This window comes from Clytia hemisphaerica, unplaced genomic scaffold, assembly GCF_902728285.1.
Source record: "Clytia hemisphaerica strain Z4C2 unplaced genomic scaffold, Clytia hemisphaerica genome assembly, whole genome shotgun sequence".
NCBI classification, from domain to species: domain Eukaryota; kingdom Metazoa; phylum Cnidaria; class Hydrozoa; order Leptothecata; family Clytiidae; genus Clytia; species Clytia hemisphaerica.
The window spans coordinates 825,765-852,897 of record NW_027103834.1 but is presented as its reverse complement, the minus strand read 5'-3'; the positions used below and the strand labels follow the sequence as shown (position 1 = coordinate 852,897).

At 34.8% G+C, this 27,133-nt stretch overlaps 6 protein-coding genes and 1 pseudogene across 6 annotated transcripts; all 7 read right to left on the bottom strand.

The window, feature by feature from the left end:
* Positions 1-3,168: 3,168 nt before the first annotated feature.
* LOC136807009 (solute carrier family 35 member G1-like) lies at positions 3,169-4,210 on the bottom strand. The gene has a single exon (XM_067063586.1). The coding sequence runs from the start codon at positions 4,201-4,203 to the stop codon at positions 3,169-3,171; it is 1,035 nt and encodes a 344-aa protein (XP_066919687.1). The 5' UTR covers positions 4,204-4,210.
* Positions 4,211-4,908: 698 nt separating this feature from the next.
* LOC136806981 (uncharacterized) lies at positions 4,909-13,296 on the bottom strand. Its single transcript, XM_067063556.1, has 4 exons — positions 13,045-13,296; positions 6,431-6,751; positions 5,964-6,271; positions 4,909-5,528 (listed from the first exon to the last, which is right to left on the bottom strand). Exons 2-4 carry the CDS (start codon positions 6,525-6,527, stop codon positions 5,238-5,240), a joined length of 696 nt encoding a protein of 231 aa, XP_066919657.1. The 5' UTR covers positions 6,528-6,751; positions 13,045-13,296; the 3' UTR covers positions 4,909-5,237.
* On the bottom strand, positions 9,130-12,811 carry LOC136806982 (uncharacterized). Its single transcript, XM_067063557.1, has 2 exons — positions 12,497-12,811; positions 9,130-10,168 (listed from the first exon to the last, which is right to left on the bottom strand). The coding sequence occupies exons 1-2, from the start codon at positions 12,615-12,617 to the stop codon at positions 9,696-9,698; spliced, it is 594 nt and encodes a 197-aa protein (XP_066919658.1). The 5' UTR covers positions 12,618-12,811; the 3' UTR covers positions 9,130-9,695.
* A 65-nt stretch (positions 13,297-13,361) lies between the features above and the next one.
* LOC136806979 (voltage-gated purine nucleotide uniporter SLC17A9 pseudogene) lies at positions 13,362-14,941 on the bottom strand (annotated as a pseudogene).
* Positions 14,942-15,150: 209 nt separating this feature from the next.
* On the bottom strand, positions 15,151-16,963 carry LOC136806977 (voltage-gated purine nucleotide uniporter SLC17A9-like). The gene has a single exon (XM_067063554.1). The coding sequence runs from the start codon at positions 16,901-16,903 to the stop codon at positions 15,566-15,568; it is 1,338 nt and encodes a 445-aa protein (XP_066919655.1). The 5' UTR covers positions 16,904-16,963; the 3' UTR covers positions 15,151-15,565.
* A 72-nt stretch (positions 16,964-17,035) lies between these two features.
* On the bottom strand, positions 17,036-18,808 carry LOC136806978 (voltage-gated purine nucleotide uniporter SLC17A9-like). The gene has a single exon (XM_067063555.1). It carries the CDS (start codon positions 18,466-18,468, stop codon positions 17,179-17,181), a length of 1,290 nt encoding a protein of 429 aa, XP_066919656.1. The 5' UTR covers positions 18,469-18,808; the 3' UTR covers positions 17,036-17,178.
* Positions 18,809-18,921: 113 nt separating this feature from the next.
* On the bottom strand, positions 18,922-20,368 carry LOC136806976 (voltage-gated purine nucleotide uniporter SLC17A9-like). Its single transcript, XM_067063553.1, has one exon. The coding sequence runs from the start codon at positions 20,289-20,291 to the stop codon at positions 19,002-19,004; it is 1,290 nt and encodes a 429-aa protein (XP_066919654.1). The 5' UTR covers positions 20,292-20,368; the 3' UTR covers positions 18,922-19,001.
* Between the last annotated feature and the right edge of the window lie 6,765 nt (positions 20,369-27,133).

Below are 27,133 nucleotides of genomic sequence, written 5' to 3'. Positions count from 1 at the left end.
TTCATCCTTTTTGAGTTTGTCTTTAGCGGAAGAATTCCCTATTTACTGCAAAGAGTGCTGGGCTGGATGAGACTCGGTTTTGTGAATGTTTGTTCTATTTCTAAAAACATTGGCTGAACGATAATCTGTATCAATGAGACAGGACTTTTCAATGTATGCAATTGAGTGGAACTTGCAAAATAAAGAAAAGCAAGTAAATTAACTAAACGACTAAGAGAATATCCCAGTGAAGATACGAAATTCTGTCGGCATACAGATATCAAGAAAAAAGAGGCGAAAAATAAAATGAATTTGAATTTAAATATTTTCTTTATCGATGAATCAAATACCCCTATTTAAGATGTTTTGAATAATTCTAGATAAATATCATCTCCTTTCAGACAACCATCAGGTTGTGTTTGAGATTGAAACCATCAGGTTCCTCATTTTTCTTTTTCTTCATTCGAAAATTCATTTGATGAGATGAGTTCATATTCTTCAGAAGTTTCATCTTCACTGCTCACTCCGCCATCTTGATTCTTCTTTGCGCATGGGCAGCAGTGTTTACAAATCTTTTGTTCGATGTTGAAAATCCGATTGAAAACTATCATAGAAGAGGCCCCCCCAGTCGACCCTCAATTCACGTATTCACGTGCAAATTTTTGCCAATTCACGTATTCACGCGCGAAAAAAACCATTTTCACGTTCACGCGGTAATTTTGCTTTTAATTCTTTTGTTAAACGATTGTGAAAAATATTGGGCTAAATATGACCTTTTATGGCCTCTTTTGAAGCTGTTTGACCTATTCTTATACCGACAATTTTCATCAAAATGAAGTTTTCTGCAGTTTTGTGATTTTATTCTCGATAGCGTCGACCCTTTAGGGAAATGTTTAAGGTCTGTCACGCCAAAGTTACAAAGAACTACCCCTCTGGCGTACAGTGATATAGACCCTGTCTGAATTTACTTGTTAAGTGTGGCAAATGCAATGTTAAGGCTTAGCTTTAAGGATTTCCCTCCGATTTTCTTCGTCGCAGACCCGTATCTATCAAGGATAAATTTTAAATCGAGGCTTGGCCTAAAATCATGGACTGGAAAGTCTCAGGCTTCAAAGAGGTGGTGCAAGAAAAGGTCGTCTAGTTTGACCTTCGTCTCCTAGAAGGAAATTTTTGGAAAAGAAGAACGCGAGCGAAGGGAGCGCGAAAAATTTTCGACCATTTTTTCTTCTTTTATTCCTGAGAAAACGGTCTTAACACGCTATTGTTAAACCCAAGTATGCCTTCTTGGTCACACAATTCATTCAAAATCTTGCATTATATTCAACACTGACCATTTACTGGCAAAAACCTGGTACGGCAAGCGAGGTACCTGCCCTACACGGTGCGGCATCACAAGAGTTTCTTCTGAATTTATTTATTTATAGTAATATATTTCGCAGGTCTATCGACCTCTATGAAATAATCATATTTAACATTTTGTAGGCGCACAGTTGGCCTCTAAATCAGTCGTCTTTACAATATTTCATTTTCAGTAACGCGTAAGTCACAGCAGATCTTCTTGAAATAGAGTCTAGTCCGAGGACTTCCTCTAACCTTTATTTGACTGCCATCCTTTTGTAACTTTGTCTTCTCTTTTGCGTTCCTATGCCATTCTTTGATGGTTTCGCGTTCTTTTTTAGAAAAATCATCGGTTACTCGTAAATCAGTTACAATTTTCTTTAGCTTGTGGACTGATGCTAGAATCTGACGTTTCTCTTCTTCATTCCTTAACACAACTTTTAAGGGTCGCCAACGTTTCGTCCTGAACATCTCGTCCTTTCGAGCTCCTATTCTTTCTGCGCTGACGATGTTTACCTTTAGTCCCATTTGGTTGCTCACAAATTCTTCGACGTAATCTTTATCACTTGTTCGCTGTTCTTCAAGGGTTTCATGTTTGAGTTCATCAATGTTGTGAACAATGATATTGCACTTTGTCAGGTTCAGCCAGCGTACTTCTTCTTTCTCTTCTTTGATGAAGTTCTTGATCGTTACCTCTTGTTTCTTTAACTCTGCAATGGCTAGCATATGTCTGTTGTTTCATAGTTACCTCTTGCTTCTTCAGTTCTTCTTTGGTAGTTTCTGCGTATGTCCTTTGTTTTTTATCTTTAGCGACATCTTCCTTATCTAAAAGTTTCTCAATTTTCTTCTCCAGCCTGTCCAATCGAGCGTTTGTAGATTTATCTCCTTGTTGCTCTCCATTATTAACCTTATCAGTATTTGTTGCCTTGTCCTTACGCACTCTTTCTGTACTTGTTTTGATCTTTTCCAGAAGAATTGGCGTGACTGTAACACATTTGGCACATTCGAAGCGCAAGCTTTTGTATTGGAGACACAGCTGTATCTGATAGGCAGGTAGTTCCGTGCATGCATAATGGACAAACCTTTCGCATCTTCTACATTGTAGCACATCATTGTCCTTCACAATCTCGTTCATGAAGCAGTTGTCAGGGGTGCAGAATCCATTATTTTGTTGAATTTCGATTTTTTTTGGTATTTCTTTAGTCTTCGCCATTTTGATGCATTTGGACGAGCACAACCAGCCAGAAAAAAATTTGAATGTCCGATGATGCATTTATACAAGATTTATTAGAACTACCTATTTATGTAAATCATTAAAAGAGCAAATACCGTTCCCTGTCTCCAAGTTAATGCAGTATCATTTTGTGTACTGCATTTAGTAACAATATAAGTGACTACAGAAAGACGACCATCATTAGCGTCGACCGAGAAAATTTTCTCTAAGACTCTTTCGTTTTGGCTCAAAACACTATCGTTGGATGCATTATTTGCATCACAAAAGTTGTCATTAAATGTTACAAAATGCGTCCTCAGAAAAATATGGAAAATATTTGTTAATGTTTAAATTTTATAAAGTTTTGATTATTTTGAATAACTTTACAATAACATTACGTCAGTATGATATCCAAGATTATATGCGAGCGAAGCGAGCAAGAAAATTTTTTAGATTTAGGTTTTAGTTTTGTTCTAGACAATAATTCGCTTTTCACGTTCACGCTCAAAATTTCGATTCACGAATTCACGCTGGAAAAATCTTATTTTCACGTTCACGTTGATATCTCAATTCACGTATTCACGCGCCGAAAAAGTCCAATTCACGTATTCACGACAGAAAAAAGGGTCATTCACGTGTCACGCCAGCCCCTGGGGGAGCCCCATAGAAGTCGTCCATAGGATCAAGACTACCCCAACTATGCTGAACATCATTGGCATTTGTCCCTCGATCAATATTTCAAACACAAACGCAAAAATGACTTCTGAGTTGCGAACAAGCGCAACAGGACCTGCATTTTCTTTCAGTAATGCGTAAGCCAATAACATCATCCCGATAAAATAGAAAAACCCACTGCATATCATTAACACCCAATATAAAGGATCCAAGTCGTGGAAAAGCACTATATCGTGGTGTTCAGCAATCATAAATAACGGTGAAAATATAACCCCATAAAGACTAGGATAAAGTAATGCTACTTTATAGTCCACAGATTTGGTGTTGATTTTTAATATAATCATGTGGAAAGCTAAAGCAACAGCCGCACACAGACCAAAACCAACGCTCTTCATTTTGTTGCTGTCTATAATGACTGAATGCGAATGAATGGATGTGATGTTATGCTTTGGTAGTAAAGCATGTTTCGAATGATAATGTGATGATTGTTTATGTTGGTGTGATTTTCCTGGTGAAGGGAAGAACATTCCAGGGGCTGCTATGATCACAACTCCCACAAAACTGAACAATCCAAGGATAATGTTACACAAACTGCACGATTCTTTCAGAAATAAAATACTGAGGAAGATTGTAAACACGGGAGCGGTGAATAGAATAACTGTTGCATCACCTAAAGGGAGGCCGCTTAGTGATCCATAAAAGAAAACAATGCTACATATTTTGGCGAATCCCATGAGCCATAACAGTCCGAAATTCGGCCATGATCCTCCCCAAGGGTTAATGCGTTTCCATGCCAACAATACAACGATCAGCAAAAGCTGTACGCATGATCGGACGAAAATGATTTGAAATTCAGACAAATCAAGATACGGATTTTTACGATAGATGTATTGGACGAAGCAATTACCGAGAGCGTAAAAGAAGCCCGCGGATGCACCGCATATTAAGCCAATTAAATGATCTTTGACATTTTCTCGCCATCTTCTACGGCTGACCATATTTTGAAAAATTATCTGTTCTGAAGAGTGAAGGCTAAAGGTTAGAATTTTGTCTTTTTATTACCATCAAGCAAACAAAATGAAGTAACCGTGGGCGAACGAAAGAAATTTTAAATGCAAAATGTTGAAACATCTGAAATCTGAGCAAATAGAAATATTTTCTTTTTTTTCTTCGCTAAATATTAAAAAGTTCTAAATTTAATAAATTGATCAATCTTCTTTCTCCAAAATTGAGATGAAAATTTCTTATTCAGTCGCTAATATCTTCCTTCAGTCTAATGTAATATTGTAAATATATTTCAATGTAACTATGTTCATGATGTAAAGAAATTAATTTTTTCAAAGTTTCAAGACCAGATGAAATGAACGAAATCTAGGTCATGAGATTTCTAAACTCTTTTCTTATAAGAAAAAACTCAATAGAGCAATTTAAGAAAAGTGCTAAGAATGGGATTTCAAGCAACTTAGGGATCAAATTAATATAAACAGTTTTGCTTTAGAAATAAGATCATGATTTCAGGCTTAAAGTGCCAAACCTAAGGAAAATTTCTTTTCATAACTAAAATGGACGAACTAAAACCAGTCTTTTACCCCCTGGAAAATCTTCCTTTAGACCCCCTGAAAAGTACTTCTCGGTTACACCCTTGAAATGTTTCCTGTACGAATACAAATGGTTCACACAAAGGAAAACGAAACAAAAAATCATTATAGTAAACAAGTAATAATTTTCTTTTTCTGAATAAATTCTCAAATAAATATCAACAACCAATAAATACTCTTCAATAAAATGCAACGAAAAACAAAAAGATATGACAAAAAAATAAGGAATTTATATAATACAATAATTGAATAATACAATCTATAATACACAACTAAATTCTAGAAACTAAATTTAAACATCCCATGTAATTATGAACTTGATGATTATTTTGAATGTCAGTGAGAAGAAGGATTCCGACAAAACAGTAAATAAGTGAATTCATTAATTAGCGCAATATGAAGTCAATTAATCGATTCAATAGACTATCGGTCAATCACCCACACGTGAAGCACCCACAATGCTCTTCGCAAGATGATTTCATTCGAGGTTGCCATAGCAACGTTTGTGCTGAATTCCTTTCATTATAGAGATACCGTCCACTATATTTCGTTGCTGTAGCTGGTGTGTATTTTTCGGAAGAATGAACTTTCAATAAATGTACTTTGTCGTCTTTGCTTTCCTTTCGTTCTGTAAAATACTCAGGATTTGTGTTTGTGTCTTCTTTGGAAGGTTTTCGACGGTGCCCTTCTTTTCGATATTTTGCTCTCCGATTTTGAAACCAAACCTGAAATGGAACAACAAAAATCTTTATCTTTATCCGACTAGCTTGTTCTTCTAGATTAAAATTTTTCCTAGGAACACCCTTGTATATTTACCGTGAAAAAAGGGGTTGAAATTCGTTAAAATAGACCCAAAAGTTGCCAAGTATGACAATTCCACCAAAAGTAGATTTCTTTACCAATTGTTAACGAAACAGTCAGGGAATTTAGGCGACCACCTTCGACCGTCTTCAAAGTCCGAATCGTGAATAATAAAAAACAATATGCGATTGTCTTCGGACAAAAAAAAAAGCAGTCGGAGTAGATATACTTCCGGGCTGATCCCATTTCGATTGTTTTCAGAATGTTTTATTGTCGGACAAGAAAGTGTCAGACTACCGTGCGACGTACAAGATAGATAGTGCATCACATTCATTTTGAATAATATGGGAGAGGCTTACCTTTATGACATATTGTTGTAAGTGGACTTTGCGTGATAATTTGTCGATGTACGCTAGTGTCGGGTATCTTTCTTTCTGAAACTCCGTTTCCAGAAATTCTCTTTGGCACATGGTGATTGAAGTACGTGGTCGGCGTGAAAGTTTATCAAGATCCAGATCGTCTGAGTGTGATGAACGAGGTGAAATAGCAGACGGAGGTGATCGGGAACGATAGAAGCGGTGATGTTGATGATAAGGGTGGTAATGGTGGTTTGATGGTGGTAGCAAAGGCGGAAGGGGCGGCGCGTAGAGACGTTTGCAATAGTGATCTGAAATAAAAATGTAATAGGTTAACTTTTAATTTCAAAAATCAAGGAAGATAAAATTGAGCCAGAAATAAAAATTTTGGCGTTATTTATTTTTAGAATATATTTGGCAAGGATTAAGACCAAAAATAATATTCCTTTCACAGTGGATATTCAATTTACCTGATTGAGTTGGGAGGAATGCTGATCTCACATGAATCGTCTCATTTTCTTTGGCGACTTTCTTGCTTAAAATATCGTCTATCAAAAAGCCTGTCATCCTGTCTCGAGTCGTACTTAATGTTTAGTTGACTTGGTTGAGTTGAGATGTCGAAAGAAAATCTGTCATTCCTGCCGACCACAAATATATGAAGGGTTTTATACATCTTGAACATCATAAGCATTAATTAACGATTGGATCCTATGTCCGCTTTTAACATGTGTCAATTGGTTGAGATGACTCTTTGACAAGATGGCGCATCAAAGCAACGAGTTGAAAAAAACCTTTTGGAAAAAAAAGAAAAGAAAAATCAATTATGAAATAGACTATTTAATGAAGTTTTAATTTATAAAACAGTTTTTTTCCTTCCCTTAATTTTAACCTTTAAGATTTAACGAGATTTGCGTTTTGGTGCTGACAAGTTTATTGTTCATCAAGTTCTTTTGTTTGGCCGCATTTCTGTTTACTTAACATACATCGCAAATCAAAAGAAATGAGAGAGTATTACCCCATAACAGAAGGCCATGGTTATGAAAGAAAAGTTAGATTACTTTAAAATATTCTTAAATATTTCCAAAAGGAATTTTTTCTAAAACGAGGCGTATCCCCGGGGAGGGGGGGGTACTAGGGCAAAATGGGTTACGGAGATGCGCCGCTGGTCAGGGTACTATACCTTTTTTAACCTCCACAAGTCCCAGGTAGGGTCGCAAAAACACATCAGTTCCTCGAAGGGTGCCTTTTTTGGAAAATTTAGGAAAAAGTAGAAAATTTGAGAAAATTTTGGAATTTTAGTCCCATTCAAAGGGTCACTTTTTTCGCAAATTTCGGCAAAATTTTTGAAAAAACGAATCCCAAGTAGAGTCCATTTTTCGAACCTCAGCGGAGCACCCTCGTCGGTCGGCAAGGGTAGTACCCCCGGGGGCGTACTTTAAATCAGAACTGGTGAAAATAAGTAGATTTGTGCATCTGAACAGAGAACAAAGCAATAAATCAGCAGCATGAGTATAATATTTTCATAGGGAAGTTATAAGCTACTATTTCATGCACATGTAAACCGACAGGGAAGAGGTTTGCTTTCTGATGAATTAATAAAGAAACTCCCTTTTTCATTTAACATCTCCTCGAAAATTCCTCTTAAACTGTTTAAAATTAAGATGACAAAAATTTTGGTTGGAGAGAGGCACGATAAATAGGGCGGCATGATCTATACTGCCATTGATTGGTGTTAATTTATTTGATTGACAGTTGAGTTTAGTATGATTGGCAGATGAAGAAATTACTAAGACCGTAAAAATGCATGAGAGCATGAGAGGTTATAAGTAAAAAGTAAGGCATAAAGGTTTTGGTTAAATTCATTGAGTCATACTACCTCATCAGCATGGAATTATTGACACTATAGACAGCCTGTAATAGCGTATTTATCTCGACCGTGAAAATCAGAATCATCAATCGAATATTTGCCAAAGCTGACAGTTACAAATAATTTATCCATTAGATTCTGGTAAAAAAGATCAAAAGAAATTAAAAGAAAAACCCTAACATTTTTGCTCTTACATCTGGGTCCCTTTGAGACCAAAATTATACCCAAAGCATCTCGAATTCTTCATATTGAATGGAAGACTCATTTTTAAGTCCCCAGTTACCTTCCACTCACTAGGAGATGGAGAACCTACGCTCTATTCGCCCTGCATATTCCGATTGTTTCCGAGCTGGATACCGCCAGTGGGGACCTACGCTACGATACCCATATACCAATCGAGCATATACTCTCCAATCATAGTTGACAATTTCACAGAATGGTCCATTGCATTACCCTCTTTTGACTTCAATATCACCCTTTTCACACCTTTTTCACAGACCCGGTAGGATTTTTTTCAACCAGTTGGGGGTAAAAATAACGAATTAAAACTGGAGATTGGAGACCCTTTTCACAGATTTAAATTCCATTGTTTTCAAGTCAGAAAATTTAGTTTGGAAGGGAAAAATAGCAAAATATTTTGCAGTTAGGTTCATTATTTGAGGTTTATTTGATTATTTTCAATGGGGACAAAAATTGGAGCATAATTTTCAACTGGGGACGATATTTCTGCAAAACTTTCCAGTGAGAAGGGATCCCAGTGGGTGTTTAATGCAATGACTTCATTTAATCTTTTTCAAGCAAAGATTTTAACTGCAAACTTTCTGCCCACTTTTCGTCTGCTTTGAAAATTGGAATTGAGAGAACAGAAAGTAATTTGTCTGAACTAGAGCTAAGTAATAAACGGAAAAGTCTAAAAGACAACAAGAACATTTCATTTTAAGTGGCAAAACAGTACAAGATTGTTAACTCTTGAAAATCCTAAAATTCTGCATTGCATTCATTGGTACATATTTTTTTATAAGCAATTGCAATTTTCGGGTCAGCCCTAGAGTTGCATAGTATTCTAACTCTAACTTCTGGAAAGTTTACTTTGACCACCCCTGATATTATACAATATTTATATATTTAAGTTATTGGGTCAAGGGCTATCCCTTGCTATGGTTAGATTATCAAAAAAAAGTTTACTTTGACCACCCCTGATATTATACAATATTTATATATTTAAGTTATTGGGTCAAGGGCTATCCCTTGCTATGGTTAGATTATCAAAAAAACTTTTACTTTACGAGATGAAAAATAAATTGGCAAGTTTGAGCCTTGGAGCCTTAGCCAACTGATTGCTTATAAAAAATGTAGAAGTTTGAACCTGGAGTGAGTTTGCTTCTCGACAAAGGGCTAAGGAGAGGTGTTAATTTGTGACACGCGAAACGTCATGATGACGACACAAATTCTCTTAATGAACGCAAATGAATCAAAGGAATAGGGACTTCCTTCTCATTTTAATGTCAGAAGTTTATACATTTTGGTGGTTTTGGAGTTATTTTAAGAAAAATGATGAAACCATAATACTTCGAACTTAATAAAATTATCAATTCACAAATCATAACATTTAACATTTTATTACAACTTATTAAAATTGTTTCAAGAAGCAAATTGTTTGGGCTTAAACCACCAACGCCTATAAGATTGCTTATAAATGGTTTGGAAAGCTAGCGTCTACTTTTTAGATTCGCACCTTTAATGTGTCCTAAATACCTTCACTCCTACGAAATGTGAGCACACTAATAACGTTTGGGAAATTCAATAGCTAGTGACAGCTTTCTTTTAAAGAAACTAGAAAAATTATATACAAAATTGTGTGTCATTCACTACTTAAATTCATTAAAATTATCCCCATCATCATCTCCATCGATATCCAATTGTATATTATCTCCATCATACAAATTATCTGAATCATCAACATCTGCTGGTGTTTGAATTTCTGATAAGGGAGGTACAGTTGGACGCTCATATTCTGCAACCTCTGCAGAGTCTAATTGAAATCGGGCGTCATTGTTCCCCGATTTTTCAGAATCCAGTTTACCTCCATTGTCTTGATATATGGATTCTAAAACCCATTTAAACTTTTTAACAGCGTCAGCATACGGGTTATTTTTGTCTTTAAAAGGATCCACCATTAAAATATGTTCATCTTGAAGTTCAGAGAATTTCTTATACTGTGAATATTTCTTATATACTTGATCAAAATATTCGTGTATAAGAAGTCCATTTTTCTCAGGGTCAAAATCTCCGATACCAGCTGTGTCTGCTACAAAATTGAGTGGCACAAGCTTCGAGATATCTGGAAAAGAGAACAATACAATAAATAGTGTCACTTAACGTTATCATCGTTTTAACAAAATACGTCGTCTTATCTTTCAAGGGACGGTGCAGTGAGACAAGATAAAACAAATTACGAAACTATCGGCTTGTCAACAATACTACACGCTTTTTTTTATAAGAATGGTGTAAATCCATTTCATCATGGATATTCTTAACTTTTTTGGGAAAATCATCCTGGAATATTCTTACAGCATTCTTAGGTTAGGATCCTAATTGACTAAAAAATGGTCTAAAATGGCATTCGTAGCTTGGGTAGCAAAATTCTATGATGGTGATATTCTGAGCATATTCTTCATTTTTTGGCCATTTTTATCATGGACATTCTTATAAAGTGTATTCTTATAAAAAAAAAGCGTGTATGCATGATACATAGTAAAAACACTTCAGTATTGTATTTTTGGATATTCAATATGGGGAAGGCTTTAAGGACATGTTTTTTAATTGTTTCGTTTTTAGGGGTCTTGGGAAATCATCATTCATTTCTAATATAATGAATGAACTAAAATTATGCCCTGATGATGGTTGCGTGGAAAAGATGAACTTTAAAAATTTAAAATAATTTTTTCTAAAGCTTAAATCTGTCATGACTTATGCTTCAACAAAGTGCGGTCCAAAAATGAGCCAATACTTAGCATTTTAGTAGGAGCAAATACTTAGCATTTGGATTTAGAGGCTTGTATCTCTCTCAATTTTTCTGCTATGACTCTAATACTTTGCACATGCCTTTTTATACCTTATAAGATCAATATACCAACATAAGCAATCACTAAAAATGGTTGTATGGTCCCATTATGAGCATGTTTTTAGCATTGGGTGTGGCTTTTTTTTAATCCACCAGCACAGTTAAGATAAACACAAAAGAACTATGATATTGATATTATGTATACTTGAGGCATTCAAAAAGATAGAAAAACCAAATTTGGCCGATATAAAGCATTCCAGGGTCCTTTTATGAGCAAAAATTTAGCATTGACTGGACTTAAAGTTCTTTAAGGCCATGTCTTTATGCTAAAATTTGAAAACCCGAAGGTTATTGTTATTTCATAGCTCATTTAGGCGCTATTTGATGCTTGGATCATTCACGAAGCTTAAAAAGTCTTTTCTGTGGTCTTTGTCATAGTTAAATGGACCAAAAACGAGCAGTATTTTAGCATTTTAACGGAAAATGTTAAATATTTGCTCGATTCTGGACCCTGAAAAGGTTTTGAACATCAAATAAGTTATCATTAATGTTTGATACATAATTGAACAGAACTTCATGAGGTTATTTTATGTTCCTAGGTCTCAAAATGAGCTGAATTTAGCAAAAATTAGACTAGGTGTAAAGTTAATTTTAGTAAGAGAAGCAGAATAAATTGCAGTATTTCCAGTGGAAAGTGCTAAATTTAGCTCCAAACGGGCCCTTTAACAGCTCAAATGTTTTATTGGTGTTAATAACTTGATTATTAAACTACTTCAAAGGAAGTTATGAAGGTTTTACACCCACTCCAGCCTTTTAATTATGTGTTAAGAAACATACTAGTTATTCTGCTGCAGTATTTTTAGTGGAAAATGCTAAATTTAGCTCCAAACGGGCCCTTTAACAGCTCAAGTGTTATATTGGTGTTAATAACTTGATTATTCAACTATTTCAAAAGAAGTTATGGAAGTCTTATACCCAATCAAGCCTTTTACTTTGGTGTTTTGGCACTTATTGTCAATGGGGAAATAGGTGCTAAAAAAGTGCTCTAAAAAGGGCCCCACAATAGGAAAATGTGGGCCTTTTAACAATAGGCTGCTTTAATTGCCATCCCTCTATGAGAATCATTGATCAGATAGACAACTTCCTGGGTTTTTAGCTCTGATTTAGATCATTTTCCGAAACACATGCAAATGCTAAAATTTGCTCCTAACTGGCCCCTACAACAGCTAGAATTTTGGGAAAAGAACTTTTTGGGGTCCTATCATCACTACTAACATCCTGTGAAAATCTTGGACCTCCAAGTTACCCCAATCAAAATTTAGCTTTTTTGAAAATGCCAAAAACGAAACAATTAAAAAACATGTCCTTAAAAGTAGTTAGAACAAATGTCTAATTAAGTAGCTTAATTTTGGTCAAAGAAAGAACGTTATAGAGATAGTGACTTCTGGTGACTTGACTGATTTAAATCAAGCTCTCATTAAAAATGAGATTTATTATGAGATTGAGGTTAAAGAGGAAAACAAACCACAAAAATATATCATTTAAATTCTCTGAGACGAATATCGAAAAGAATTTCAAAAGTTGAGTAAAAGAAGAAGCTCTCACCTTTAAGGTTAACTTTCCGTTTCACGTTTTTCGGTTCCAGAAGTTCACAACCACAAAATTGCAAAACGTTAACAACCAAAAGGAACAAGAACATTTTGCTGTTATAATAACATAAGCTCATAACATCAGAAACACTGCATCTTTTCTAATACCATCATTTTTTTGATTATAAAACAGCAACTAATTGTTTCACAAAAAATACACGTAGTATCAATCGGTCGTTACGTTTCCTTGACGACAGACCAAATGAGTTGAGAAGTATTCAAAACATTAACTGATAACCTCTCTATCTTGTCGTATTATTTGTTTGCCTTCCATAGCAAAAGGGAGTTGCTTTCATCAGATTAACTTGTCGCTTTCAAACTTTTGGTGTCTCCTCGTAGCTTTCAAAATCTCTATTTCTTGTGTTTTGAATAAAATTCATTAAAAACAACACGAACGAGTTCTAAAAATAAGTTTTTTATCGTATAAACTCTCTCACCTTGAGATCAGCAGGGCAAACAAATCTTGTGTTATATCAATAATTACTTTAAAATAAATTCACTCACCGAAAACTGCTCCGCAAATCGAAATTTCTCATAACATAATAATGATAATGATAATGACAGCCATATATTTCTTTGATTCTGAAAACCCAGGTTCATATTGAACACGATGTTAACATTTTCTTATCATGTCATTATCCACCAAGTTTACTTTTTTTCTTTTTACTAAAACATAAATATCAATATAAATCGTGACATAACAGCTATCATTGCAAAATTTCTGAAAATCTTCGAAGCAAATCTAAAAGATTTCAGAAAGTTCTAAGTTTTGCAGAATGTATCTGGGTTTTGCCAGTCGAGTCAATTAACGATGAGGGAGGTGAGCCAAATAAATTAGCAAACATTTTCGAAATATGTCCTTATATAAATAATTCTTCCATAAATTCTACCAAAAAATAAATATAATTTTGTACTCTATGTATCTACTAAAGTTACTCTAAAAAACCATAAAAATTTGAAAAATCCATGTTCTTAAAATTTACGATTAAATAAGTGGCAAAGTAGTCCAGCCACTTTGTAACTACAATTTCTCAGTTCATTGTACTGTTCAAATATTCAATTGTTCACCCGATCCAAATAACTGAAAAGCTAAGAAACCTAAGAATGAGACAAACGCAGTTAGCGCATACACTGAAAACCAATGCCCCGTTGTTTCCAAGATGTATCCTGTCACATAAACACCCATTATTCCCGCCAAGGCCGCCACACTATTGATCAAGCCATGAAGGGCACCCGCGTGCTGGGGGCATAAATCTTGTGAATTCAAATTGATGGAGCAGCTAGCGAATGCCTGTATACCAATATTCAAGCTCATTACAAATAAAGCTTGTTTGAAAGTTTCGACGACTGTCAATAACACAGAAAATAACGTTCCACCCAGAAAAAATATAGCGGAATAGGATTTTCTCAATGCTGTGACAGATGTACCGCTACTAAGTAGCACGTTTGCATAATAACTAGAGACGTTAGTGATGATGAAATTAACCGCCCATGGTATAACATTAAACACCCATCCTTTGCTTTGTGGAAAAACATCGTGGAAATAAATAGGTGTCCAAGATAGGAGGTTGAAGAATACAAACCCACTGCAAAAATAAGCGATCATCAGCCCCCAGAATGGTTTCCTTGAAGCCATCTTCCTCCACGGTACTGGCTCTTTCATTTTTATAAATTTCTTTTCCTTTGTATTCTTGAATTTCGTTGTACTGTTGTATAAACGCTTCATCCAATACACCCATAAAAGGGCGGGAATACCAATAACGATAAATACCATCTCCCAATCAAACATTTCAATGATAAGAGAACCAACGAAACCCGTCATAATTGTCCCTACGGAGGATCCGGAATAAGAAAACCCAGAAATAAATCCTTTTTCCTTAACGGGAACATGTTTAGCAAAAATAGTCGCCTGTGATGGAAAGTAAAATCCTTGAGCCATTCCAGTGAAAAAGCGGGCTCCAAATATCGCAAATGTTCCAGAGTATAGAAGGGCTGGGTTCTCAGCAACGAAAGGAAGGAGGAGGGTGCAGGCCGACCATACGGTAGCCGAATAAATAATCATCCGCTCTCCCCCATGGCGGTCCGCAAGATATCCACCGATGATATTTGTTGAAACGTAACCACAGAAAAAAGCGGAAAGAGCCATTCCTGATGTTTGTTTACTCCAACCCATTTCTTTGGCGATGGCTGGAACACAAATCGACATAGCAGATCGAACGCAATAGACGAAAAATGTCCCAATAAAATAAGTAATAGTCCATCGCAAACGTAGCGGTTTACTCCAGTGTAAATCAGTGTTTTCTCCGTGTAATTTTTCATTGTTCAATTTGTTTTTACCACTTGGATCTTCTTCGATATTAAGGTTGGTTTGTTTACTCTTCATCTCATTTTATTATATTGCACTAAACGAAAATGAGAAAACATAGAAGAAATCGTGTAATAGAAATGATATAACATCTACAAACGACATTATAAGCCTTTCCTTTAGCTTTCTATAGAGAAAGATTATAGAATTTAGAATTTAGAACAATCGTTTTCCTGGACATTTCTTAGCAATTAAGACAATCATGACAATTTTTGTTTGTAAAAAAAGAATATATTGCAAGAATGTGAACTGTCATTAATTTTTTCAATCATATAAAATTCATGTACACTTGATAGTATGATAAATCAATCAATCGAAATTTTCTATAAAAATAAACTAAAACTTTCAATCTAAATAATGTAATAATATAATAATTAATAAAAACAGAAAAAACCCACTACATACAAATTGAACTCGGGAACTCGGCTTACTAAAGCAAAGCAATTTACACAGAGAAGAGTTCCAACTAAATTGTTCTACGTTGCCGAAAAACTTTTCATCTCGAGAACGTGATAAGATTGAGATCAGTGGTTGAGATAAAATGTTCTCCTAAAAGTATAACACATTTGCGATATTGATTCTAAATTCTCTTAACACCCGAACAATAACAATTGAAAAAGCTTGTACTAAAAAAGCTGATATTCTAAAATACCAAAAATCTCATACCACGGCTTCAGCGGACCCAAACAGTTGAAACACTATGAATGCGAAGAAAGAAATCGCAGAGTTAATGAGGAAAACATACGACCAACGCCCAGAGTGTTCAAGGATCCACCCAGTCAAATATACTCCTATCGAGCCACCCAGTGCACTGAGTGAGTTCCCAAAACCAAATAAAGCTCCTGCATGTTTCGGAGATAAGTCTTGAGCATTTAAAGAAATCGACGAGGTGCTAAAGGCGTTGACACCCACTGTTAACGCCATCACAAATAAGGCTTGCTGGAATGATTCCACTGTATTTAAAAGCAAGGAAAATAATCCAGTGCCAAGGAAGAGCATAGCAGCATAAAGTTTTCGTACATAAGTCGTTGATGCACCTGATGACATCAAAGTGTTCGAGTAATAACCTGCAATGTTTTGAACAGCAAAGCTGGCCAACCATGGTATCACATTGAAAATCCAGCCTTTACTTTCGGGGAATGCGTCATGAAAATAAGCTGGTGCCCATGATAACAAAACGTAGAAGGTATACCCATAAGCGAAGAAAGCAACAAGAAAAGCCCAAACTGAAGCTCTTCGCAAGAGGCGTCTCCAAGGGAAAGATTCTGTGTTAACTTTGTGACTGCTGAAATCGACGGTTGTTTTCGGTTTACTGTTTTTGTCTACATGGTAATAAAACCGGAAAGCGTAAATCCACAACATTGAAAAACCACCAATCAAAACAAAGACAAATCTCCAACTAGTGTGCTCCATTATGATCGAACCGAAAAACCCAGTGGCGATGGTTCCAATTGAACATCCAGAGAAAACAACACCAGTCACAAATCCTTTATCACTGTCTTTCACATGTTTCGAAACAAGCGAGGATAAGGAAGGATAAAAAAATCCTTGAGCGCAACCTGTGAAAAATCTTGTCGCCAATATAGCAAAAGTTCCTGAATTCAGAAACGTTTGGGCAGTTGAAAAATACGGTAGGACAACAGTTAATGTAGCCCATATAGTGGATGAGTACATGATCATTCGTTCACCACCATGTCGGTCTGCGAAATATCCTCCTAAAATATTGGTGGACAGGTAACCAAAGAAAAAAGCGGAAAGCGCCATTCCTGAGATTTGTTTACTCCATCCCATTTCTTTGGCGATGGCTGGAACACAAACAGACATGGAGGTTCGTACACAGTACACCAAGATGGAGCCCACAAACAATATGATTGTCCAATGCCATCTTTTCCGTTCATTCCAAAACATGTCACTGTCTTTTTTCTTGTTTTTCAAAATCAATTCTTCATCTGATGACGACTTGTATTCATTTTGAGCACAAATCTTCAAAGTGGCCATCAATTTTATTATCCAGTTTTTTTTTATCTATCTCTACTACCTAAAAATTAAATAAAAGGTTGATTATAATGAAATTTGATTGTAGAATATTGCAGTGGTGATTCTTCTGGTATTAATTCAGTATAATTAGAAGAAATAACGAAAGAAAGTCCTTATGTTCTTGCTTAATGACAATTTTATCAAAATACAAAAAGATTGCAATAAAATTCTAGCTGAAATAAATGGTTTTACAAAAATGCATTATTCTTTATATGAAATTAAAAATCCAAAAGGTACTATAAGTTATCAATTGGCTTAGTGGAGCCGAATAATTGAAAAACTAAAAATGATAAAATTGATATTATTGCATTACAAATAAAAATCAATGACCAGTTATTATTGGTTTCCAATACCAGTCCAGTGAGATAAACACCAATAGTACCTCCAAAAGAGGCTATAGCGTTTGATAGCCCGAACAAAGAACCAGCTTTGTTTGGACAAACATCTTGAGGATTCATGGATATCGAGCTTGAGCCAAATGCAGAAAATCCAGCTACTAAGCTCATCAATAGTAAAGCTTGTTCGAAAATTTTTACTTTGGTTAAAAGCACAGAAAACAGTGCTGTTCCAATGAAAAGAATAGCAGCATAAGTTTTTCGAACAAATAATACAGATTTTCCACTTTTCAATAAACCATTTGCATAATAACCAGTTACAAGCTCAAAGATAAAACTGGTCAACCATGGTATGACATTGAATACCCATCCTTTACTGTTTGGAAACACATCATGAAAATATACAGGGGTCCAAGAATTCAATACAGCATAAGTGCAGCCAGATCCAAAGTAGGCAATTAAAAGTGCCCAAATTGATGGCTGGCAGAGTAAACTTTTTATGAATTTCGTGGTATCCGTGGATTTACTTCCAGAGTTGAAATTTTCTACTGTTTCTTGTTGAATCGTCTCGCGAGAAAGGTTTCGAAACCAAATAAGCCATAGCAATGAAGAAAATCCACTTATCATAAAAACATAGGACCAATGGCCAGCTTCTATTAAAAGTGATCCAAAAAAACCGGTCAGAATAATACCAATAGCACATCCAGAATAAACAATGCCAACAACAAATCCTTTATCATCAGTTCTCACGTACCTTGAAATCAAGGCTACAAAGGAAGGGTAGAAAAAACCTTGAGAACATCCTGTTAAAAATCTTATCGCAAAAATGTCAAAATTACCAGATATGAAAATACCCTGCGAATTTGCAAAATGAGGCAAAATGAAAGTCAGTGAAGACCATATAAGAGAAGAGTACAAAATTGTCTTTGCTCCACCAAATCGATCTGCAAAATAACCACCGACAATATTAGAACCAACATATCCAAAAAAGAAAGACGAAAGAGCCATTCCAGAAATTTCTTTATTCCATGCAAGTTCTTTACTAATAGCAGGTACACATACAGCCATTGAGTTTCTAGTAGAAAATAATAGAACTGAGCCAACACAAAGATTGATGGTCCATTTCCATTTGTTTGTTTCATTCCAATAATCTCCTTTGGTTTGTTTAGGAAATATCTCAACTGTTGTCATTCTTCCAACCTTTAAAAATCGAAGTGGTGGTTATAAAAAATACAAAATTTAAACAAGAAAGTCATACAAAATCGTTTTCATCCTTAATTTGTAAGCGCAAAACAAAAAGCAAGTTGATTTATAAATTTAACATATATGAGTTATGCCCCTTCATAAATCGTATCTTTTGATGGAAACTTTACAGGAAAACCACAATGTATTCTTTTCACCAAAATAGTCTAAATTAACTTTGCGGCACCGAAAGGAAGTTTATTATATGGTATTGAAATTAGATTTTAAATATTTCATTAAGTCTATCTAAATCTATTCTTAAAATAAAGTAAAACTGTAAATCACAAGCAAACAAAAATAAAGAAATCCCACTGGCTCAAACAATCTCGTGAAGTACAGTAGAAACATAAGAATTATTATTGAAGACAAATTTAAAGGGTTATCTGCAAAATCCTTGACATTTTTTTGCTATTTACTCAATTCAAAGCATTAGGTTGAATGAAATAAGAATCAGGATTGTGAGATTTTCATTTTCATTATCTTCAAAAATTTTCAATAGGCTTAGTGGAGCCGAATAATTGAAAAACTAAAAAAGAAAAAATTGATATTATTGCATTACAAACAAAAATCAATGACCAGTTATTATTGGTTTCCAATACCAGTCCAGTAAAATAAACACCAATAGTACCTCCAAAAGATCCTACAGCATGTGTTAATCCATATAAAGAACCAGCTTTGTTTGGACAAACATCTTGAGGATTCAGACATAATGAGCTTGAGCCAAAAGCAGAAAATCCAGCGACTAAGCTCATCAAAAGTAAAGCATGTTCGAATATCTTCACTTTGGTTAAAAGTATTGAAAAAAATGCTGTTCCTAGAAAAAGAAAAGCAGCATATGTTTTGCGTACAAATAATACAGATTTTCCATTTTTTAGCAGATTATTTGCAAAGTATCCAGTTACAAGCTCAAAAATAAAACTTGTCAACCATGGTATAACATTGAATATCCATCCTTTACTGTTCGGAAACATATCATGAAAATATACAGGGGTCCAAGAATTCAAAACGCCATATGTACAGCCTGACCCGAAGTAAGCAATTAAAAGTGCCAGAATTGATCTCTCGCATAGTATACTTTTTATGAATTTCCTGGTATCGACAGCTTCATTACCAGAGTTGAAATTTTCTATTGTTTCTTTTTGAATTGTCTCTCTTGAGAGGTTTTGGAACCAAATAAGCCATAACAATGAAGAAAATCCACTTATTGTGAAGACATAAGACCAATGACCAGCTTCTATTAAAAGTGATCCAAAAAACCCGGTCAGAATAATACCAACAGCACATCCAGAATAAACGATACCAGCAATAAGTCCTTTATCATCAGTTCTCACATACCTTGAAATCAAGGCAGCAAATGAAGTGTAGTAAAAACCTTGAGAGCATCCTGTCAAAAATCTAATAGCAAAAATATCATAATTGCTAGATGTGAAAATACCCTGTGAATTTGCAAAAATAGGCAATACAATAGTCAGTGAGGACCAGACAAGGGAAGAATACAAAATTGTTTTTGCGCCACCAAATCGATCTGCAAAAGAACCACCAACTAGGTTAGAACCAATGTATCCTACAAAGAAGGATGACAAAGCAGTGCCAGAAATTTCTTTATCCCATCCAAGTTCTTTACTTATAGCAGGCACACATACGGCCATTGAGTTCCTGGTGGAAAATAATAGAACTGAGCCAATACAAAGATTGATAGTCCATTTCCATTTCTCATGTTCGCTCCAATAGTTTGTTCTAGTTGGCTTAGGAAAGATTTCTTCCAGTACCATCCTATTATTCTTTTAAATATTAAATTCAAAAAAGGAAATTTTTCTTAACATTGCTTGAAAAATGACTAAAATTTGGGATATATCTGGATATATTGGCCCATTGGCAAACTCTAAAGGGGTCACTAAATTCGTTGTAATATATATATAAGGGCTATATTTAATCTTTCATATCAAAACCATAAAACTAGGTGAAAAAGGTTATCAAATGCGCTTTTTCAGGGCAAAAAGGCTTTTATTTCATTTTTTTTACTAGAGCTGAGGTCATTCTATTGCAGCCAGTAATTAGTAGATAGAAAATTAATTTGATCTGAAAATCATGCTTCCTCGTCACATTCTAGAAAGGTTTCTAGGAAAATCAAATATATGGTACTCATTGATAGCTGATAAAGGCTGAAATTTCACTCAAAGGTAGCTTCTAACTCCCCTGACCCCCTTAATTTTGTAAAATTGACGTTTAAAAGTGCATTTTTGGCTGAAATCTTTGCCCAAAATGAGTATATACCCATTGATACTTGATTCTTGATTTTGTGAAAGCATCCTATAGATAGTGCAACAATTTATCAGAAGTCAAAACCCTTTTCCTTTCTTTTAAAATTAGGGCTACAATCTCCCTCGAAATATACTGAGATTTTAGTGTATTTTAACGTTTTTCAGAATTTAAAGTTCGGGCGAGAATTGCTATTTTAGCACTTCCACTTTCTTCCATTGAATGTTTCGATTTTAGAGAGGTTTGGTGGCTTCTAGGCTATATTTCAAGCCTTATTCGAGCAAATTTGAGCTTTTAAATCCTGAGATCCTAAGCTCCTAAGTCTTAAGTCTCATGTTAAAACTCAGAGTTAAAACTCTACTTTCCAACTGTAGTTTAAGGCGCCTAAAAATCAATTGTGGTGTTCAAAATTACACCGGGAACTCCCCTTTGTCTCAAATATTTCTTGAAGGATTGTAGCTCAAAGTCCGTCTTAACTCTAAAATCCTAAAAATGTTGACAATGTAGCTGTAGCTCAAAACAATAATTTTTGCTCAAGAAATCTTGGTTTTTCTTTGGAAAGTTTCATGGGGATAGTACAAACTTTCATCAAGATCTTTACCTCCTGATCTACCATTTTTTTATTTAATTTTTATTTATAGTATAGGTAACACGAACAAATATTACAAACGTTCCTAGCCTCCCGCAAAAGGACCACAGATCATACCGCCAGGAGGAAGGAACCCCAAATAAGCTAAACAATATGAACGCAGTAATGACTAAAAAAGAAACTAACTACAGAGGATAATTATTAACAAAAAGAAAAACAAGAAGAGCTAGGAGAGCAAAAGACTAGAATAACGGTCCCCCAAAACGTCCAGTATTACAGATGAATTTTATCGTTATGTTCAATATATCATGATTTTGGACAATGCTAAAATCGGGGTCGCCATAAAGAAGTATTCTACACAATTTTTTGGGATTAAATGGAAACAAGGTTATGCCAAGTTGAAGAAGGCTGTTGAACATAACAAGTCTGTCATTGTAGTAATCAGAGCAATGCATCAGGAAATGTTGTGTCGTTTCAACAGAATTACTTCGGCAGTTGCAGAATGGGTCGATTGTGTCATGTCTAAATTTGTGGTCCCAAAGATGACTGAAACCAACCCTTAATCGGTTAAGTAGAACCACGCCATTGTAAGCAAAAGGTAAGCAGGTGCAAAGCCATTGATTATTTTATAAAAGTAAATTAGTCTTCGACTTAGTCGCCTGTTCAACAGGCTTTCAAGACCTAACTCAAGATAAATTTTTTCTCTGGATGTTCCTCTGAAACAGCAATGGCTGCGTTGTTAAAATAAATTTCTGGAGGATCAGGTAGATTTATCCTCCGAGTGAAGTACACTTCAACAGCCTGTTTAGAAGGATCAGGGTTGAAGATCATTTTCCATTGATGAGCCCACTCACTAACCTTCTGCATGTCACTGTTCAATTCGTTTGAACAGCGAATATGATCAAGGATAAGGGAGAATATTGACGAGTCATCAGCAAAAATTTTTATCATGGAAATAATTCCTTCAGGGAGGTCGTTAATATATCAGAAAGAAGAGCGGTCCTAGAATAGAGCCTTGAGGTACACCGGCCAAGACCTCTGTCCAATTGGAAGTTTGGCCATCAAGAACCACCCGCAGCAACCTACCTGAGAGAAAATTTTGGAGTAATGAGAGCAATCTACCATTTAAAGATAAGTCCATCAAAATGTGCTTATAAACTCTTAAATCTTCAAACGTGAATTTTACCAACCTCAAAAAACATTTTTGCTATCAACCTGTTTGCTCTTAAATGCAGTTAAATGAGCCCAAAGTTCAAATCATCCAAAGAGAAGATGCTTTAGGAATATTTTATACTTTTGGACTTATCTTTAAATATTTAAGGGTAGAAAGCAAAGTTGTTTTTAGAAGTTAGTAAAGGTCATCGTTTAAGAAAAATTGAATTAAAAATTTTGGTCGCCAAAATGGCCAGGGGACTCTAAATCCTTTTTCTCTGTGAGGTTGTTCTTCAGATTAGTTTTCGAGGTTGGCTTGGGTTGAATTTTTTCATCTATGACTTACAATTTAGCGTACACTTGCCTAAAATTCCAAACAATTTTCAATATTTTCAATCAAATCTCAAGCACAAGTTATCAAATGAAAAAGTTTTTGTTAACAGAACAAAATTCCATTTGATGTCTACAAAATCTAGCGGACTTCAACTAGAAATTTTTCTTAAAAGTTGAAATGAATTATCATAATTTAACAAAGCATAAACAATAACAAACTTATCCTATGCCAAGTGATTGCAGAGATAATCGAAGATAAATAGTAAGGGCAGCCTTGTGAGCGTCACTGTTCGCCCTCGATTGTAAAAGTAAAGAAAACAAGAAACTTTTGCAATTTGCAGAACAAACAGCCCCAAGTTAACAGGTAAAGCTATCAAATCATAATGGTAGCCTAGCTGAGCATAGAAGTGCACTTTTTAAAAGCAAAAACAACTTCTTTGACTGGTTAGCTACGGCTGATAGGTAAGGTGTCCAGAATTAGGCATTGTCCGCAATTAGGCAAATGTACATTAGGTAATTTTTCATAGTTTTTATAAAAAATGTTAATTAGTCAGCCATGATGTGGTGTTTCAAGATGGCGGTTTAAACGGCTCAGTGTTTTCAGTGTAAATGCAGGAAGTAAATGCATGTTGCAAGCTTCAATTTCTGTCATATCTTTTTTATAATGACTTTGAAACTTGGCAAATCAAACACATGATTTTCATCAAGGGGATTCTTTTTTATATTTGTTGAAGGTTTAGCAATTTGCTCAAGTTTTTGTTACTTTCAAGAATTTCTGCTTTTTGCATAATAAATAAACATATTTTTCCTGTTTGTCTCTAGCTGTAGGTGGAATTGATCATGTTATAATGCATTGGAATATGATAAAGTATAAAAAAGTACAGCTACTGTCTAAATTTGATGAAGACAGGATGCAATCATGTTTTTGGACTTGGACGTATTTGCCAGTATGGATTTCGTGTAACTAACGTACAACTGAAACGTTTTTGATGCATTGGTTTAAGGGTACTTACAAAGATTGTTTGATTTTCAGTTGGTGTAAAGTAATAATTCCAGCTAGGCGTGAATGACTCCATAATCCATTGATTTTTAGCTTTCATTTGGCTAAATTTGCTTTTGCTCGCTTACGCTTGCGTCAATTTATTAATTATGTTGGCGCATGCACCTCTTTTCCCATCTTGCACCCTTATTGAAAAATTGAATGTTGGTACAAAAGAAATTTTGCTTGCCGTGAGGCTTACTGTACGGAAAAATATCTTCGGCGCGAGATTTTGTGGAATCCATACTGCACTGGCGTATTTGGCTACAACAACAGCAGAGGGAGACAATCAAAAATATGTTATGTTGGCGCCAGCTGTTTGCGTCGGCCAACCAATCCAACCAACTTGGCAGACAAAAATGCTGGAGGAGTCAGAAAATTGTCAGAATTTTTCATGAAGCGAGCGAATAAATATTAAAAACTATACTTTGAAACCATTTTCCAAAAAACCTGACTAGATTTACTACCGACCAACTGACTGACTCTATTTTATGAAGATTTTTGACGTGAACGAAACATATATTTGATTGCCGCCAGAACACTGGATAAAATGACGATCATCACATATTATTTTTTTATTGTTCACACATCTGGACGCAGATTGTGTGTTGTGACCTTGGCACATGTTTTGGGCTTTTTTGGTTGGAAACACCCACCTGTTCATAATAGGTAACAGACATCCATGTTAGAGAATGGGTGGACCTGCCCATTTGAAACACTATTTTACCATAATTTCATCACCAATCGTTAGTCAAATAAATTAGTTTGATGCTGTTAAAAGACAATACAGATCCACAAGTGCATTATTTTTAAGTTTATAATGTCAATTTCTTTTCTCGATATTTTCTGTCTGATTTTTACTTTTTTACTTATTTTATATCAAAAATAAAAAAATAAAATTTTTATACAAATTATCATGATATAATATGAACACTGCGTGTACTGTAATCTTTTAGAAGGGTTTGTCCATAATAGGGGGTGTCCATAAAAGGGTAACCTACCTTACTAAAATACAGTTTCTGTTGAAATTTTATAGAGACTGAACTACTTTTTCGCAAAGTTTTTGAGGCAAATTGTGTTTTTCTGGAGTATGCTTAATTGTTAATGGCAGACAGTTACAATTTCTAGAGTGTGAATTTCTAGTAGGAGCACCTGAAGAATTGTGACAGAGTGTTATTAGAATTTGGTCAGGTATACTAAAATCATCCCTGGTTTAGAAATTTAATAAAGATCAAAATATTTTTCACAAAAGTTTAGAAATTTGATAAAAATCAAAACTTTTTTCACAAAGTTATGCGCCTGCTAGGTTGCTTAGCCTTTCAAGAAATTTTTTATAGGGGGGCCACAATTATACCTTTGAAATGCATTTCAGGGCGAGTAACACCATTTCCATTTGTTAGAATAGAGATACCCCGAAAATATTTGATTTGATAAAAAAGAAAATGTGTACATACATAACTTTAAAAGGTACCAATAAAGGCGGCAATATTACATAATTTTAAGATTGTACGCGTTGTGATCAAAATGATACATAAGTGCTATCTACTTGTCCATTTACCATTTCGTATTGCATTGTTTTATTTTGCTTGGTTATTGTAAACATGCTACTGGGATAAATTTAATGAACTATTATTCAAAAAGAAAACTACTTGTATTTATAAATGTAAATGATTTGTCTATTTGATTTTTTGATAAAATCTTTGTACAGGTTTATGCAGGTTTATGACATATCTAAAATTTTGTAATTTGTAATTTGTCCCTAGATTTTTACTTTATCTTCAAAAATGTTAAAAGTTGAATTTAAATGCTTAACATACGGAATGTTCATTTTCTACTCCATCTAACTACTAGGAGTTTTGAGTAACCTGGACAAACATTTTTAAGCAAAATGTGGTTTTTAGCTCTTAAAATTTTCCAATTTCGCTTGATTCTTTAGGCATCTAGTCCTTCCTTCCATCGCAGCTACTTAACTTCTTTACAAGCTATCCAACTAATAATATAGCTATATTGGCTGACTTTCCAGCATCGGCTGGTTTATTCTAGTTAAAAAAAAGCCCTGGTTTATTTTTTCATAAGGCCAGGTCCAATTGATAGTTTGGTATGTGCCCTCCAACGGACTCTAAATATTTGAGAAAAATGTTTCCGTTTTAGTTGGAAAAATCTTTTTACCTCCTTTTCTTCTATAAACAACATCCACTTCTCACAGTCACAAAAAATTTCCCAGTGTAGTCCATACATAAAAACAAATATTAAGCACCTAAATGCAGTTAGTCATGGCTGTATTCCTTAAGTCTTAATCTCCAAGCGTACTGTGAGATTGTGCAACTTGCATCAATGGAGGCTAACATGCATAGCCCTCAAATGAATGACCTGGCTTGTCATTAAAATACAAAGTTAAATCAAAACAAAAATGGTACAGTAGAGCTGCGAGCGGAGCTGCGTAGTTGATTTGTCGAGACGGTACAATGTCAAGTACCAAAATTTCAAAAAAATTGTGAGTATTCAATCACTTTCTTAACAACCCTTCAAAGACTTGATAACCGTTTGAGTACTTTGATTGTTATTGATTACTTTCGATAACTTTGATAACTTTGAAAACCAATTGATTGCTTTGATAACCAATTACTATGATATATCTTTAAGAAAAGCTCGATATTGATCGATATTCTTTGAAGGAAAAACGTCAGAAACAAACCCAAAGACCAAATGATGTATTTTGTTGTTGAGAATTGATCCTGTGAAGATGAAAAAAATTCTGCTGTGCGTTTTTTTGGAACGCTGAAAAACTCTAATTTCGATCTACCGGTAAAGAGGTTGCGAGATTTGGGTTAGCGAGGCAAAAATTGCTAAAAAACTGACCACCTTTGGGCTTTGATTATTTACATGATTATTTTTTATCATTATATACCGTGAGTGGTCCTAAATCCTACAGCCCTGCCTAAATCCGATGGGGTCTTTCAAAGATACAAACTAAAATAAAAACAAACCTTTCGCTGTGACGCAATGAAGATACCAAAGTGTCAACTAAACTGAGAGATTTGATACACTGAACCAATTGAACCAAATTACAATAATTGCTTCTTATACAAAACATAATTTTTCATTACATAAATTGTTAATGTTTTAAACACGAGCAACGGATTCAGAATAATAGAGGTACTTATTTTTACAACTCACACTTTTTTGATCACATTAATTGAAATCTTGACATTATAGTTATCTTGTTAGATGTTTTGTTTCGA